Source organism: Hylobates moloch, unplaced genomic scaffold (genome assembly GCF_009828535.3).
Source record: "Hylobates moloch isolate HMO894 unplaced genomic scaffold, HMol_V3 SCAFFOLD_6, whole genome shotgun sequence".
Lineage (NCBI taxonomy): Eukaryota > Metazoa > Chordata > Mammalia > Primates > Hylobatidae > Hylobates > Hylobates moloch.
Window position 1 is genome coordinate 103,922,213 of NW_026652281.1, and position 17,259 is coordinate 103,939,471.

Sequence of the window (17,259 nt, forward strand, 5' to 3'; positions counted from 1 at the left end):
GGGATTATAACCTGGGATTACAGGTGCATGCCATGATGCCTGGCCTTCACTGTAGTTTTAATTTCCATTTTTAATTTTAATTTTATTTTTTTGAGACCGGATTTCTGTTGCCCAGTGCAGTGGTGTGATCTCGGCTCCACTGCAGCCTCGACTTCTCGGGCTTAAGTGATCCTCCAACCTCAGCCTTCCCAGTAGCTGGGACTACAGGCATGCCACCACGCCCGGCTAATTTTTGTATGTTTTGTAGAGACGGAGTTTCGCTGTATTGCCCAGGCTGGTCTTGATCCCCTGAGGTCAAGGGATCCACCCGTCTTGGCCTCCCAAAGTGCTGGGATTACAGGCATGAGCCACCGCACCCGGCCATCATGTGCTTGTTTACCATGTGTATATCTTTGTTCTAGTCTAGGGTTATGAACATAGGTGTGATTCTTGATAGACACTGCCACATTGCCTTAAAAAAGGGTTCCAGATTCACTGTAGTATCTTCAAAACTGGGTCATTAAAAAGTGACAGCTAATTTAATGGCATCGTTAAAGTGAAGGCTGTGCCATCCCTGGTTTACAATTGAGGATGCTGTTCATCAATTTTTTTTTAACTTAAAAAATAAATAAAGCAAGGCCAGGCACAATGGCTCATGCCTGTAATCCCAGCACTTTGGGAGGCCGAGGCAGGCGGATCACGAGGTCAGGAGATCGAGACCATCCTGGCTAACATGGTGAAACCCTGTCTCTAGTAAAAATACAAAAAAAAGCTAGGCATGGTGGTGGGCAGGGCCTGTAATCCCAGCTACTCAGGAGGCTGATGCAGGAGAATGGCGTGAACCTGGGAGGAGGAGCTTGCAGTGAGCCGAGATAGCGCCACTGAGGAGACCCCCAAAAAAAAAAAAAAAAAAAAAAATTGTAAAAAACATAAATAAAATTCATGTTGTATTTGAGACATAAACAATTATTTAATGAAAATTCTATTTTCTGTGAAAATTATTCACCTAACTAAAATTTTGTCTTTCCCTCAGAGAAACCATCCTTTTTTTTTTAACAAGAATGAGTCTCCCTCTGTTGCCAGGCTTTAGTGCAGTGGCGTGATCTCAGCTCACTGCAACCTCCACCTCCCGAGTTCAAGTGATTCTCCTGCCTTAGCCTCCCGAATAGCTGGGGTTACAGGCATGCGCCACCATGCCCAACTCATTTTTTGTATCTTTAGTAGAGATGAGGTTTCACCATGTTGGCCAGGTTGGTCTCCAACTCCTGACCTCAGGTGATCCACCCGCCTCAGCCTCCCAAAGTGCTGGGATTACAGACGTGAGTCACTGCACCTGGCCTGGTAATTCTAAAGAATATTCAGTTCTAGATATTTTCTAATTCCAGTCTGATTTAGTCTTTTGCCTATCAGTTTAGAAGTGTGTTTCTTAATGTTTGAAAATTTTTTTTTCTTTAGTTGTGTTTCTGATATTAAGATTTCTAACTTGTTTTGCATTGTGGTCAGAGGATATCACCCTTTTGATGCCAGTTCTGTATTAGCTGTCTACTGTTATTTAACAAATTACCTTACATTTTAATAGCCTCTTAATATTTCTTACTAACTTGGCAGGTCATCAGTCTATTTAAAAGATTTGCACATATTTTTTCCATCATCTTTAGTTATTTTCAACAGAAGGGTCACTGTGCCTATTGAGTCAGACCATTATAGGTGAAAGATGTATCTGTTTACTAAAGACCAGAAGTAAAAATCTTCAAGACGCAAAGAAGTTATTTTCTGATGGGGAAAATACTTTTTAGTGAAGCTCTCTGAGTTAGAGTCGGTAAAGGAAAACAAGCCATACATATTGCAGCAGAGCGGCTTTAACACAAGGAGCTGGCTACCCAGCTGTGGGAGGGCTAGAAAGCAAATGGGAACGCTGAGTAACCTAGCAGTAGAGATTGCAGGGAGCAGTTACCTTGCCTAGGACTGAGAAACTAAATGAGAAGATTAGGATTTCCAGAAGCCACAAGCATTGAGGAGAGATCCTGTGGACCACTGTCCAAGTATGGCTGCAGCTCTGAGGGGCCCAAGGAGCTGGTTATGGGATCACTGGGAGAAGCTGGAGTCTGCAATCAACTGCCCCTACTGAGAGGACCCTGATGAGAGCAGCAGCATGCAGAAAGGAGCAAGCCTGCTCTGTCCTCCTACCTTCCAGTCGCCCTCTTTGGTCCCCCCTTTGGCTGTACTTAACAGTTGGAAAAAGGAGAACATGGTTTGCAGGGCTCTGGCATCACTTAGTAGGGGATAGAAGAGTGAGTGTGGAGCAGGGACAGTCACTTAATAAAGGGCAAGGGGCTGACTCACAAGACCTACCCAACTCAGCCAGAGCTGTTCTGCCAGGGGCCAGAAAGGCCATAGGGCCCTGACTTGCACTGCCACTGCCAGCTGTGATTCTAGAACTTTGCAAAGCACCTTTCCACTTACTTACAATAACTGGTAGTAAGTGACGGCCATGTCTTCCTTAGAATGTAAAATACTACCAAGGTATCTGGGCTGCCGTGAGCAGGGTGAAGAACAGAGGACAGAAGGCCTTGGTTCTCGACATTGGCACTGGCACGGGACTCTTGTCAATGATGGCGGTCACAGCAGGCGCCGACTTCTGCTATGCCATCGAGGTAAGCCATTCCCTTCAGGTTTGTGTCCTGCATCTTGCATGGGAAGTTCCCTATGCTCTTGCACTTTCCCCATCTGTTCCTTCACAAACATTCATGGAGTGCTCATTCTGTGCCAAGCACAGAGCCAGGCTCTGAGCATGCAGAGATGAGTCAGACACAGTTCCTTCCTCCAGGAGCTAGTTTTCTCCTCTGTCAGCCTAGGCTGCACATCAGAATCACTAGGAGCTTTAAAAAATACTTACAGGCTGGGCACAGTGGCTCACGCCTGTAATCCCAGCACTTTGGGAGGCTGAGGCAAGAGAATTGCTTGAGCCCAGGAGTTTGAGACCAGCCCGGGGAACATAGTGAGATCCCGTCTCCACAGAAAAACTTTTAAATATTAGCCGGGCATGGTGGCACGTGCCTGTGTTCCAGCTGTTCTTGGGGCTGAGGTGGGAAGATCTCTTGAGCCCAGAAAGTCAAGGCTACAGTGAGCCATGATTTGGACTTTATGTGAGAAAGCAAAAAATTACTTCTACCTTGTTTAAGCCAGTTATGGTGGGACTTTGTTGTTTCCAACTAATCAGTATATGAACTCAGTTTTGTAGGGGAAAGTATTTAAATACATGCCCCCACACCACCACACTCCAGCCTGGGTGACAGAGTGAGACTTTATCTCAAAAAAATCAAAACGAAACAAAGGCTGGGCACAGTGTCTCACTCCTGTAATCCCAGCACTTTGGGAGGCTGAGGCGAGTGGATCATGAGGTCAGGAGTTCAAGACCAGCCTGACCAACATGGTGAAACTCCATCTCTACTAAAAATTCAAAAATTAGCTGGGTGTGGTGATGCGCGCCTGTAATCCCAGCTACTCAGGAGGCTGAGGCAAGAGAATCGCTTAAACCCGGGAGGCAGAGGTTACAGTGAGCCGAGATCGCGCCACTGCACTCCAGCCTGGGTGGCAGAGTGAGACTCCATCTCAAAACAAAACAAAACAAAAAAACCTTATGGCTAGTCCCCAGCCCTAACAGATTTTGATTTAACTTTTCTGGGGTGAGGCCTGAGCCTTGGGACTTTGGAATGTGCGGCAAGGTTGAGAACCACTACCTTAAATGTCCCTACACAGCCAGCTCTCTTATGTTTACCAATTTGTCATTTCTTTAATAAAACATTAAACAGCTTGAGCCCATAGAGCAAGAAAAATTAAAAACCAAACAAAATTAAGAATTAAACATGTTATTTTTCTCATAAAACAAATAATGCATATTATTGTAGGAAATTTGGTAAATACCAAATAAAAATAGTATGTTGACCCAAAGTTAAGTACTGTTAACATTTTGGTGTATATTCTTCCAAGTTTTGGGGGCAGGCAGGGAGCATGTATATAAATTCCCTACAAAACTGGGTTCATGTAGTGATTGAGTTGGAAATAACAAAGCCTCAAAATCACAGTGGCTTAAGGTAGAGTAGTTTTTTGCTATCTTTTTAGGGGCGTGATCTCTACTCACCGCAACCTCCGCCTCCTGGGTTCAAGCAATTCTCTTGTCTCAGCCTCCCAAATAGCTGGGGTTACAGGTATGTACCACTGTACCTGGCTAATTTTTGTATTTTTAGTAGAGATAGGGTTTTGCCATGTTGGCCAGGCTGGTCTTGAATTCCTGATCTCAAGTGATCCCCCCACCTCAGCCTCCCAACGTGCTGGGATTACAGGTGTGAACCACCGCACCCTTCCTTGTTTCTCTTTTTTAAAAGTAAGAAGGAAGAACTTTCCCAGGAATTTCTATCATAGCAAACCTCTCCTTGGGTACCATCAGCTAGAATGAGGTTAAATCTCATTTCTTAACTCATCTCTGGCAAGAGGGATTCAGTTACTCTTAGCTCAGACAAGTGTACCACTGCAAAGGTCAGTTCCCCACGCTGCACCCTTACCTGATTTCAGGGGAGAGGGAGGACACAGAATGGATGTCGGGAAGTCATCTTCAGTGTCCACTCCTGGTAGTGTTTTGGGTGAGATCTTGAGCTTCTTGATGGGCTGAGGAGAAGGAGGTGTGAAGGTACCAGCCTGCAGGTTCAGGGAGAGGTGACTGATGAGTCAGAAGGCAGCAGGGGTGAGGGACGACACTGGCTTTGGATATTGTCAGGGTGGAGGCAAAGTGATCGGTGAGAACTAGGGTTTAAGGCCCTCAGACCACATCTACAAACATCAGGGCAAATCCTAGAAATAATTTGAAATAGATGATGAAGATTTTTCTAGCAGAACATGCAGAGCATGTGTGTATTCCATGTAAGTACTGCACGCTAATCAATTGCACAACTGGAGCTGCTCACGTATGTACTCTTTACGAAAGGAGACAGCATTTGTCCCTTGATTATAGTAAAAAATACAGTATTCATGGTAGAAAATGTGGGAAATAGAGAAAAGAATTTAGAAAAAATGAAAATCTTATCAGGATCAGTCTCGTTATCATTTTGTTGTTTCCACTTCGTGTGTAGGGCCACACGTGAGTCTGTTTGTTTTACATGCTAGAGCTCTTGGGGCTGTGGAATCTAGACTGGATAAGTTGAAAACAAAGAGTTGGAGGTGCTTATTTATGTTCAGGGAAACTCGAAGAGTTCAGGGAAGACTTCTGGACGGGGGATTCGTGCTGCCCTGGGAAGTGGGGTTTGATTTGGCAGGTGGGGCTAGGACAGGGAAGGCTCAGGCTTGCCTAGTGATCATGAGATCATTGTGGCTGGAGTGTTGGTTGTTGGGGGAGTGGGGGAGGAAGACTGGGAAGGTGGAGGGCCTCCAAAGCAGTAGTTCCCCCTTATCTATGGTTTCACTTTTTGTGATTTCAGTTACCTGTGGTCAACTGAGGTCCAAAAATACTAAACGGAGCCAGGTGCGGTGGCTCACGCCTGTAATCCCAGCACTTTGGGTGGCTGAGACAGGTGGAAACCTTGAGTCCCAGAGTTGGAGACCAGCCTGGGCAACATGGCAAAACCCTGCCTGTACAAAAAGTAGCTGGGCATGGTGGTCTATGCCTGTAGTCCCAGCTACTCGGGATGTTGAGATGGGAAATTGCTTGAGCCTGGGAGGTGGAAGCTGCAGTGAACTGTGATCATGCCACTGGACTCCAGCCTGGATAACAGGGTGAGACCCTTCTCAAAAAGAAAAAAAAAATAAATGGAAAATTCCAGAAATTATTTATAAGTTGTAAGTTGTGTGCCATTCTGAGTATTATTACATAATTGTTCTATTTTTATTGTTGTTAATTTATAAATTATTTTTTATATTTATTATTGTGCCTAATTTATAAATTAAACCTGGTCACAGGTAAGCTTGGAGGCTGAAGCAGCTCCACTGTGAATGCTAATCCTCCATGCTGACTTCTGACCAACCCCAGTTTCAGGAATGCCTCTAAAATTTCTGCTCTCATGCACTTTGATGTAAATCCTGCCCTCAGGTCAGAACAACTTTGATGTTATCATAAATACATACTTACCATAAATCCTGCCCTTAGTCAGATTCCCTGTGGTATGTAAGCCGTGCGTCTGAGCCGTAACAGTGTGGGGGCCCAGTGTCTCACTGCCCGAGACAAGGCTTCTGTTTGTACGTCTCTATAAAATGTGTCTTTCTGAGAAGCTGGATTTGCCAGTCTCTTTCCTCAACCTCTCAGCTCCCGTGGCCTGTTGGGGTAGGTTTACATAGAGCTGCCCACCACGGAACAGTACGTATGTATAGCAAAAAAAAAAAAAAAAAAAAAAAAAAAGTATATATAAGGGTCAGTGCTATCTGAGGTTTCAAGCATCCACCAAGGGTCTTAAAATGTGTCCCCCATGGACAAGAGGCACTGCTGCACCATAAGAAAATAGAGGCTGTGTTCTGCCAACAGTGGGGATTTGGGACAATTTTGAGCCCAGAGGATGACCTGCTTACTCACACCTACAGTCTTGCTGTCCTCTGGAGGGCACAGCACGCCTCCCAGGTTTGCGAGGCAAGTCCCTTTCCTGGCTTTTTGGCGTCCCCTTATGTGGTACTGACACCTACTGCTCTTACTAAGTAGTGCAGCCTCCTCAGGATCCCCGGCATCCCCGCTGTGCCTGGCACGGAATGACAGTCCCTAATCACAAGTTAAAGCCAGCTGAATCTCAGCCCTTTTTCATGATGCACATTTGGAGAATAAAGTGTTTAAGTTACATATCTTAGGACCAGAATCAAGGAATAATAGCTTGCTCACCTTAAAGGTCAGACTACTGTTTAATTTATTGCTCATTTTTCCTTGGGTTTCGGCTCTATTTTCTAGGTTTTCAAGCCTATGGCTGATGCTGCTGTGAAGATTGTGGAGAAAAATGGCTTTAGTGATAAGATTAAGGTTATCAACAAGCATTCCACCGAGGTGACTGTAGGTTCAGGTGAGATTTACACACCCTGTGTTGAAAACTTTGCTTGCTCTTGTGTGAGAGAGGAAAAGGGTTATTCCAGTTACCTGGAACAAATCTAGGTCATAGCATAGAAATGGGGCCTCTCTGTGTGGGGCTCTGACAATAAGGACTTGGTTTCTCTTGATGTTTATTTTCCTGCTAGTTAAAACTAATCAAGAAGGAGTAGACTAGAGCTAGTCAGGTCCAGCAATGGAGATGCAAACAAACCCTACATTTGCTTTAAGCAAGTTGGAATTCTTATGGGGCTCAACTCTTGAGTTTATTTTTTATTTTTTTTTATTTTTTTATTTTTTATTTATTTTTTATTTATTTATTTTTTGAGCCAGAGTCTCGCTGTCGCCCAGGCTGGAGTGCAGTGGCGTGATCTCGGCTCACTGCAGGCTCTGCCTCCTGGGTTCACCCATCCTGGCTAACATGGTGAAACTCTATCTCTACTAAAAATACAAAAAATTAGCCAGGAGTGGTGGTGGGCACCTGTAGTCCCAGCTACTGGGGAGGCTGAGGCAGGAGAATGGCGAGAGTACTTAGTTCTGACATCCTGCCTCTGCATACAACATGAACAATTTTCCTGTATAGCATTGTCTCTTAAGGTTTCCAGAATATGTATATGTACACACACACACACACACACACACACATATTTTTTTTTTTTTTTTGAGACGGAATCTCACTGTGTCACCCAGGCTGCATTGCAGTGGTGCAATCTTGGCTCACTGCATCCTCCACCTCCCGGGTACAAGTGATTCTCCTGCCTCAGCCTCCCAGGTAGCTGTGATTACAGGTGCCTGCCACCACACCTGGCTAATTTTTGTATTTTTTAGTAGAGACGGGGTTTCACCATGTTGGCCAGGCTGGTCTTGAACCCCTGACCTCAGGTGATCCACCTGCCTCAGTCTCCCAAAGTGCTAGGATTATAAGTGTGAGCCACCATGCCTGGCCTCCAGAATATTTTTTTATAGTCTAGAACTTTGTTTCAGTCTTTGAAAATTTCACATTCCACTGACACTTAGAGAACATAGTTGAAAGATTTGCAAAGGAAAAACTTCTGTGGTGAAGTTATGGATAACACCATGGGTTTTTTCTAATTTTTTGTGGAGATAGGGTCTTACTATGTTGCCCAGGCTGGACTCAAACTCTTAGGCTAAAGTGATCCTCCCATCTCAGCCACCCAAGTACCTGGGACTACAGGTGTGCACTACTGCACCTGGCTTTTTCACCACGGTTTTGGAGAATGCAGTATGATTCTGAATTGAAGCTTCTACGTAAGGTCAACATTATTCTCCCATTTAACAATTTTTTTTAATGGAGAATCTGAAACATGTACAAAAGAAGCGGATACTATCTTATTTATTTATTTATTTGAGACAGAGTCTCACTCTGTTGCCCAGGCTGGAGTGCAATGGCAGGATCTCAGCTCACTGCAACCTCTGCCTCCCATGTTCAAACGATTCTCCTTATTCAGCCTCCCAAGTAGCTGAGATTACAGGCGTGCACCACCATGCCCGGCTAATTTTTGTATTTTTAGTGGAGACCGGGTTTCACCATGTTGGCCAGGCTAGTCCCAAACTCCTGACCTCAGGTGACCCGCCTGCCTCGGCCTCCGAAAGTGCTGGGATTACAGGTGTGAGCCACCGCAGCTGGCCTATCTTTTTTATTTTTAAAACATACAAACAAAAAAGTGCACAAATAATTCCATTTACAATCAACATTATTGAAGTATGATTTACATTAAATGAATATCCATTTTCATTAGTTTGATGAGTTTTGACAAATATAAACACACTTGTAACCACCATCACCATAATCAAGATAATAGAATATCTCCATCATGCCCAAAGAGATTTCTCATGACCCTTTCTAGTCAGTCCCTCCATATCCTGGTCTTAGGCACCCGCTCATAGACTTCTTCATTATAGATTAGATTTGCCTGTCTAGGATTTCAAGGAAGTAGAATCATAGAAGTGTGTACTCTTCTGTGTGTGTGCTCTGTTTTATATAGTGTGATGCTGGTAAGACTCTTCCACAGTGTTCGTGTCTTGGGGGTTCGTTCTTTTGTGTTACCGAGCAGCACTCGGTAGATAGATGTACCGTAACTTGTTTGTCCCTCTACCTGTTGATGGACAGGGATTTCTTGGATAGTTCTTTAGATTCACTGATCGTTTCTTTTGCAGCATCTAATATGCTGTTAAGTATATCTAGTAAACTTTTCATTTCTTTCTTTTTTGTTCTTTTTTTTTTTTTTTTTGAGACAGGGTCTTGACCTGTCCCCCAGGCTGGAGTGCAGGGGTGTGAGCACGGCTTATTGCAGCTTTGACTTCCTGGGCTCACGCAGTCTTCCTGCTTCAGCCTCCTGTGTAGCTGGGACCACAGGCTCATGCCACCATGCCTGGCTAACTTAAATTTTTTTTTTTTTTTTTTTTTGTAGAGATGAGATCTCAGTTTCTTGCCTAGGCTGGTCTCAAATTCCTGGGCTCAAGTGATTCTCCCACCTCAGCATCCCAAAGTCCTAGGATTACAGGCGTGAGCCGCTGTGCCTGGCCTCATTTTTGATACTGTATTTTTTATCTCTGAAAGTTCCACTTGATTCTTTTTCATAACTTCCATTTTTCTCATGTTCATAGTTTCCTATAAGCACATTTATTTTAGCTTTTTGAACATCCTTATCTTCTGTTCCCACCATCTTTGCTTTTTCTGGATTTGTTCTCTTGAGTCATTTTTATCCTTGTTCTGGGTCACATTTTCCTTCTTCACATGTCTAATCATTTTTGTTTGGATGCTGTGGCTATTGGGAATTCCCCATTGTTGAGTGCTAGACTTTGTTGTTTTTGCTTTTTAAACTTTGGCATGCAGTTGGGTTACTTGCAGTTCAGACTGATCCTTTCGGGGCTTGTTTAAGCTTTCTTTGGAGCAGGGTTAGAGTAGATTTAAGTCAGGCCTTCTCAACAGTAGTGCTGTGACATTTTGGCATTCCCCAACTATGTGACATTTTGATAATTCTTTGTGTGGACCCTGTCTTTTGCATTGTAGGATGTTTAGCAGCGTCCCTGGCCTCTTCCCAGTGGATGTCAGTAGCACTCCCCTCCTCCCACCATTCTTGCCAACTAAAAATGTCTCCAGACTGCCACATGTCTTCCTTGGTCTCGAGTGTGTAAAATTGCCACCTGTTGAGAACCACTGCTCTAAGGCTATTTAGCCAGACAGTTACTGCGACCTTTCTGGAGTGTCTGCTGAGAGCTCTAGGTGCTCAGCAGGGATTCCCTTGTCTGGCTGATCAGAACTTGAATGTTTCCCAGGCCTCTGAGAGCTCCGGAGATTGTTATCGCTCATGCACCCTTTGCTTGGCTTCACAGAGTATTACCCTCTGTGTATGTGAGTGTATTAACACAGACCCTAGAGGAACCCTGTGCAGCATTCTGAAGGCTTTTTTCTGTGTAACTTCCTCTCTGATTCTCCGCCTGGCAAGTTCCAGCTGCTTCCACTTCCCTGAACTCGTTTCCTGTCTGTTTAGCTCAGCAAGACTGCCGTGCTCTGCGTGACCTCTTACCCTGTACTGTGGTCTGGAGAGGGTCTCCTGGCTGATAGCCAGGGCAGGGTAAGGGTTACTTGGTTTGTTTCCCTTCTTAGGGAGCAAACTGTGTTGCCTCTTGCTCAACATCTGAAAACACTTGTTTCATATATTTTGCCCAGTTTTCTAGTTGATAACAGCAGGAGGGTAAGCCTGATCCCACTTATTCCACTATGGTCAGAGTGGAGATTGATTCATTTATATATTTTTGAAACCGTCTCACTCTGTTGCCTAGGCTGGAGTACAGTGCTGCGAACACAGCTCACTGCAGCCTCGACTTCCTGGGGTCAAGTGATCCTCCTGCCTCAGCCTCCTGAGTAGCTGGGACCACAGGCAGGTGCCACCATACCCAACTAATTTTTTTGTTTTTAAAAATTTTTATTAGAAACTAAGTCTTGCAGCTGGGGGCAGTGGCTCACGCCTGTAATCCTAGCACTTTGGGAGGCCGAGGCGGGCGGATCACCTGAGGTCGGGAGTTCGCAACCAGTCTGACCAACATGGAGAAACCCCGTTTCTATTAAAAATACAAAATTAGTCAGGCGTGGTGGTGCATGCCTGTAATCCCAGCTATTTGGGAGGCTGAGGCAGGAGAATTGCTTGAACCCGGGAGTCAAAGGTTGCAGTGAGCCGAGATTGCACTATTGCACTCCAGCCTGGGCAACAAGAGCAAAACTCTGTCTCAAAAAAAAAAAAAAAAAAAGAAACTAGGTCTCGCTTTGTTTCCCAGGCTGGTCTTGAACGCCAGGCCTCAAGCAGTCCTCCTGCCTCAGCCTCCCAAAGTGCTGGGATCACAGATGGGAGCCACTGCACCTGGCAAGATCATTTATTCTTGAAAATCCATCCATTTTGACGGCAGGGAGACTGACCTGCGGGGCAGCCTTGGCCGTGCAGTGTGCTGACTCTGCCTCCAGGCAGCATTGTTCACATGCACCTCAGCTTAAGCCAGGCCCCTCATATGATTTCTTATTTAAAAAAAATTTTTTTTTTTTTTTAGACGGAGTAGCTCTGTCGCCCAGGCTGGAGTGCAGTGGCATGACCTCGGCTCATTGCAACCTCCACCTCCCGGATTCAAGTGATCCTTCCACATCAGCCTCCTAAGTAGCTGATATTACAGGCATGCACCACCACCCAACTAATTTTTGTATTTTTAGTAGAGATGGGGTTTCACTATGTTGGCCAGGCTGGTCTTGAACTCCTGACCTCAAGCGATCTGCCTGCCTCGGCCTCCCAAAATGCTGGGATTATAGGCACGAACCACCACACCTGGCCAATTTCTTAATACTTTTTCTTCATAGCACTTACCACTGTAATCATTAAATCATTATGTAGTTATGTATTTAATGTCTGTATCCCCACCCAGCTGAGGCATCCTGAGGTCATGCACTGCGTGGGTTGTATTAACTATTCCATTCTGTTATTTGTTCAGGGCCTGTCATGTAAAGGAGTTCAGTAATTTTTGTTAAGTGAGTAGATTGTCAGTCGTGCTAATCCCTTGTAAATGTGACTTTGTTTCCGATCCTGCAGACTGACAAGTGGCTTCCTCATTGCCAAGTTGGGTGGTCTTTCCTCTCTAACCACTGCGGCTTTGGTGCTTCTGCCATTCCTTCCTTCTTGAAACTCTCTCCCTGGACCTTAGTGATATCTCTTCATCTTGGTTCTCATGTGTTGCTTTCTTTCTACTCCAAATGTGTGCTTTCCAAGGTTCTGCTCTCAGTCCTTTTTTTTTTTTTTTTTTTTTGAGACGGAGTCTTGCTCTGTCGCCCAGGCTGGAGTGCAGTGGGGCGATCTCGGCTCACTGCAAGCTCCGCCTCCCGGGTTCACACCATTCTCCTGCCTCAGCCTCCTGAGTAGCTGGGAGTGCAGGCGCCCGCCACCACGCCCGGCTAATTTTTTTTTTTGTATTTTTAGTAGAGACGGGGTTTCACCATGTTAGCCAGGATGGTCTTGATCTCCTGACCTCGTGATCCGCCTGCCTTGGCCTCCCAAAGTGCTGGGATTACAGGTGTGAGCCACCGCGCCCGGCCTCTCAGCCCTTTTTAAAAGTGGCATCTGAAGTTGCCTGTTCCTCAGAGCTGGATTACATGCTGAGGCTTGTGGAGAGCCAACCCAGGGAGCAGTGTGTGTTCATCCATCCATGTCGTTCATTTGGAAAGGGCTTAGGAAGCTCCTGGGGTGGCTACCTGCTTCAGACTCCCCCACCCCGTGCCCTTATGCATTAGCAGTCACACTCAAAATACCAGGCCCTCAAGAAGTACTTGTTAAAATGCACTGGACCATAAAGCTTGATTTTTATTTTTTTTAATCTTTATTATTTTTTGAGACAGTCTCACTGTATCGCCCAAGATAGAGTATGGTGGGGCAATCTCGGCTCACTACAACATCTGCCTCCTGGGTTCAGGCAATTCTCATGCCTCAGCCTCCTGAGTAGCTGGGACTATAGGCGCGTGCTACCACACCCGGCTAATTTTTGTATTTTTAGTAGAGACAAGGTTTCGCCACATTGGCCAGGCTGGTATCGAACTCCTGGCCTCAAGTGATCCACCCACCTTGGCCTCTCAAAGTGCTGGAATTACAGGTGTGAGTCACTGTGCCTGGCTCTTGATTTTTATTTTAATGAAGCAATTTGGACTATAAAGCATTTTAAGTTATATAATTGTTTTAAACATTCAGGAGATAGAATTGGCAGAGTAGGTGATCAGTGGGTTGTAGGGTGACAGAAATCAATAATTTATCTAGTGTGTGTTGACTGTTACAGGGCACTAGACCTTGTTGTGGGCACTGGGGTACAGTAGTGGACAGGCAGTCAGCGGTCCTGCTGTTCTGGAGCTAGTAAATGATGCCCAGATTCCTGGACTATGTGACTCATTGATTGAGGCAGAAACCCTGGAGGGAGGAGCAGGCATGTTAGGTGGAGTGGGTAGGATGAGTTTAGGACAGTGTATTCCGGTTGGAGTTTGACATGACATCAGAGAGGATGGGCAGGGCTGCTCGAGAGGGTGGTCTCTGTGGCAGAAGACAGAAGTTTCTTCTTAAGCTCCTCCACGTGAGACTGTCATGGAGCACAGGTGAGCTTCTTAGGAAGTGTGCTTTTTCATCTTCTTCATCCCAACCACCACCACATGAGACAGAGCCCATTCACCTGTTTTACTGATGAGGCAACTGATGGTCAAGAACCGAGGGCTTAGGGATAGGAAGCGAGATCCAGGCCAGGCTCCAGCCTCGAGCTCGAGGTTCACGCTGTCTCTGTTGTGCTCTTCTATCAGCTGCTTTCTTTCTTTCTTTGAAATGGAGTCTCACTCTGGCCCAGATTAGAGTGCAGTGGCACGATCTCGGCCCACTGCAACCTCTGCCTCACGGGTTCAAGTGATTCTCCTGCCTCAGCCTCTCAAGTAGCTGGGATTACGGGCACCCATCACTATGCCTGGCTAATTTTTGTATTTTTAGTAGAGAGAGGGTTTCACCATGTTGGCCAGGTTGGTTTCAAACTTCTGACCTCAGGTGATCTGCCCATCTTGGCCTCCCAGAATGCTGGGATTACACATGGGAGCCACTGCGCCCGGCCCCTGTCAGCTGCTTTCATGCTTCTCTTCCTTGTGTCATCTGTGAGACTTGTGCTCTGTGCAGGGGAGATGAGTGGGCTTTGTCAGATAATAATTCATGAGGCATTAAAATGTTTACAGTTAATTCTCCCTGATGAATAGCCCCTTCCAAAGTCTATCTTGGCTCTTGGCTCATTAAAAATTAGAATTGTAGAAGTAGCAGTACAGTAGTGAGGTTTAGAAAACAGTTAACAGAAGAACCCTCCCAAATCCTACTGTCCTCTAAAATCCTACTGTCCTAAAACAACTGTTATTTAAGAGATTGTTTGGTGACAAGGCACTTTCATTAAGGGGATTTACCATACAGATCTGGGGATTCTAAGTCATGGATCTCAATTTTGGCTGCCAGAGCTGAACTCACAGTAGCTGGAAGATCATCAGAGAACCTTGTTGTCTTGCTTTGGCTTTCCCTCCCTCTGCCTGCAACCTAGAAGTATTTGATGTACCAGCATTCAGTTTTTGCTTTTCAAATAATTTTTCTAATTTAGTGGTTAATAGTTTAATTGTTAATTTATATCTGTCTAATTGCTAATAGGGATGAAAAAGTTTCCATATGTTTGATTTCTGTTTTGAATTTTCTGTTTATATTTTTACCTGGTTTCTTTTTGGGCATGTATTTTTTTTGTTTGTTTGAGACAGAGTCTTACTCTGTCGCCCAGGCTGGAGTACAGTGGCACAATCTCGGCTCACTGCAACCTCTGCCTCCCAGGTTCAAGTGATTCTCATGCCTCAGCCTCCTGGGTAGCTGGGGTTACAGGTGTGCGCCATCACACCTGGCGAATTTTTGTATTTTTAGTAGAGATGGGGTTTCGCCATGATGGCTAGGCTGTTCTTGAACTCCTGGCCTCAAGTGATCCTCCTGCCTTGGCCTCCCAAAGTGCTAGGATTACAGGCATGAGCCACCGCGCCTGGCTAATTTTTGTATTTTTTGTGGAAATGGGGATTTGTCATGTTTCCCAGGCTGATGTCAAACTCCTGAACTCAAGCAATCCATTGGGTATTTATAGTTTTCTTATCATTTTTTCCAGGTCTCTCTACCAATGTTAAGCATATGGAATAGCTGTAAGAGCAGTACAGTAAACACTTACGATCCCTTACCCTAGATTTCTCAGTTAGCATTTGTCATACATTTACATATGGATTTTTTTTTTTTTCTTTCACTGAACCATTGGCAAGTCAGTCACAGATATCCTGACACTTCTGAATACCTCAGCATGTATATGTGCTTTTAGCGTGATGGCCCCTTAACCACTTATCTTTCCCATATTTGCTGTAAATATTTTTCCTAGTCTGTTGCTTATGTCCGACTCTGTTTTCTTGTGTTTTTCAGAGGGTGACATGCCATGCCGTGCCAACATCCTGGTCACAGAGTTGTTTGACACAGAGCTGATCGGGGAGGGGGCACTGCCCTCCTATGAGCACGCACACAGGCATCTCGTGGAGGTAGTGGATGGAGGGCTCCCTCAGACGTGTCTGTGGTCTCAGCCAGCTCACATAGCACTCACTCACGCACCGTGTCCCACACAGCCCAAGCCCTCAGCACCTCTGATGCACCTGGGACACCCCTCCATTCCTGGGGGGCTCTGGTTCTCTTCACTTATGACTTTCATGTCCCTTGAATGCCAAATCTTAATAGGTTAGAGTTGAAAAGCAAGAAACTATATTCAAATTCAGTTCAGTTAATATTCTCAGGAAGGCGATGCTTGAGCTGTCAGTCTTGAGAAGTGACCAGGTATTGGCCTGGCAGATGGAATATTTCCGGTAGAGGAGAGCAGCACGTGCTAGATGTGAGACTGAATCGGTGTGGTGGCTTGGGAGCCTGCTTTGGATTTTGTGCTGTGTAGGAGGCAGGAGAGATGGAGAGATGGGCTTAGCAACTGAGGCTAGAGAGCTGGGCAGGAGCTAGATGGAGCGGGGCTTGGGGGCTATGCCCAGAGGGTAGCTGTCATCTGGAAGGTGGGGTGGCGTCACAGGAGGGTTTGAAGCAGAGGATTGACAGCAGATTTATGCAGGCAGACGTGTGGAGGGCAGTTGGGGTATAGGGCTGGAGGTTGCGGGTGGGTTAAAAGGCTGTGGAGTCGTCCAGACGCTATGGTGCAGTGGGCCTCAGCCAAGGCTGTAGACCAGGGGCCTGATAGGTGGTCCTAGGAGTTGGTGGTCCCTTAGGTGTAGAGGTATTGATGCCAGGGTTTGGGCACCTGGATTGGATGGTGGTGCTTCCTGTTGACTGGGAGTGCAGGAGGAGGGGTAGCCTTGGGAAGGTTGGGAAGTGGTAAGGGCGATTCTTCTGGTTTAGACAGTTTGAGCTCTCTAAAGGTCAGCCAAGTAGAGAGGCCCAAGAGGCCCAGAGATGTATGGATTTAGTCAGTGAAGAGGGCGTGGTTGAGGTCACTCTGGAGAGTGTGGAGGGAGACAGTTCGGACCAGGGAGTCCCCTTGTGAGGCGGGGCAGAGGAAGCACAGCCTGGGGAAGGCAGCGGGAGCGAGTCCAGTTAGAGTGGCATTTCTCTACCAGAGCAAGGTTGGGAGACGCCTCGCAGGGAGGCCAGTTATGCTGCTAACCTTTTACCATGCCCGGAGCAACCCCCACAGCAGAGAATCATTTGGCCCAAGAGGCCAGTAGTGCCCTGGTGGTGAAAGCCACGTGGGTAGCAGCTGTGAGTGCGCTCTTGCTGGATCCCTATTGCCTGGTGCATGGAGGATGTGGATTGGATGCATGAGGTAGGAGGAAAGCTGGACAAGGAGCCGGAGCCGCAGCCCTAGGGGCTGAGTGTGCAGCAATGCAGCGGCGCCAGAGGGCTGGGCAGCTGAGGGGGCACCATGGTCCACAGGGCTTTGCCACAAGGAGGCTCTTGTTTTGGTGCTGGGCAGGAGCGGCACTGAAGGGACGTTGAGCCCAGAGCCAGGATCACCACCCAGCAGCAGGACTTGAAGCATTTAAGAGTGCCAGGTAGCCAAGAACTTAGTGACGTAAGTCATTTTAGGCACCGTGTGTATTCTTTTTGAAATGTAGTACCTTTTTTTTCCCTTTTCCAAGGGCATAGGGCTGAAAACAGTTC

General features: G+C 46.1%; 1 protein-coding gene across 3 annotated transcripts in view; it reads left to right on the forward strand.

Moving 5' to 3' along the window:
* The window catches only part of PRMT7 (protein arginine methyltransferase 7), a 56,001-nt gene that overhangs the window by 11,128 nt on the left and 27,614 nt on the right, over window positions 1-17,259 (forward strand). For 2 of the 3 annotated variants that reach the window (XR_009214232.1, XM_032157719.2), the window contains exons 4-6: window positions 2,484-2,633; window positions 6,899-7,007; window positions 15,532-15,644. Coding sequence is in view for 1 of the 3 variants with exons in the window: in XM_032157719.2 (XP_032013610.1) it covers window positions 2,484-2,633; window positions 6,899-7,007; window positions 15,532-15,644 (372 nt within the window). In the remaining 2 variants the exon portion in view is untranslated. The remainder of the gene's footprint in view (window positions 1-2,483; window positions 2,634-6,898; window positions 7,008-15,531; window positions 15,645-17,259) is intronic. The other variant, XR_009214233.1, reaches the window with a different exon arrangement.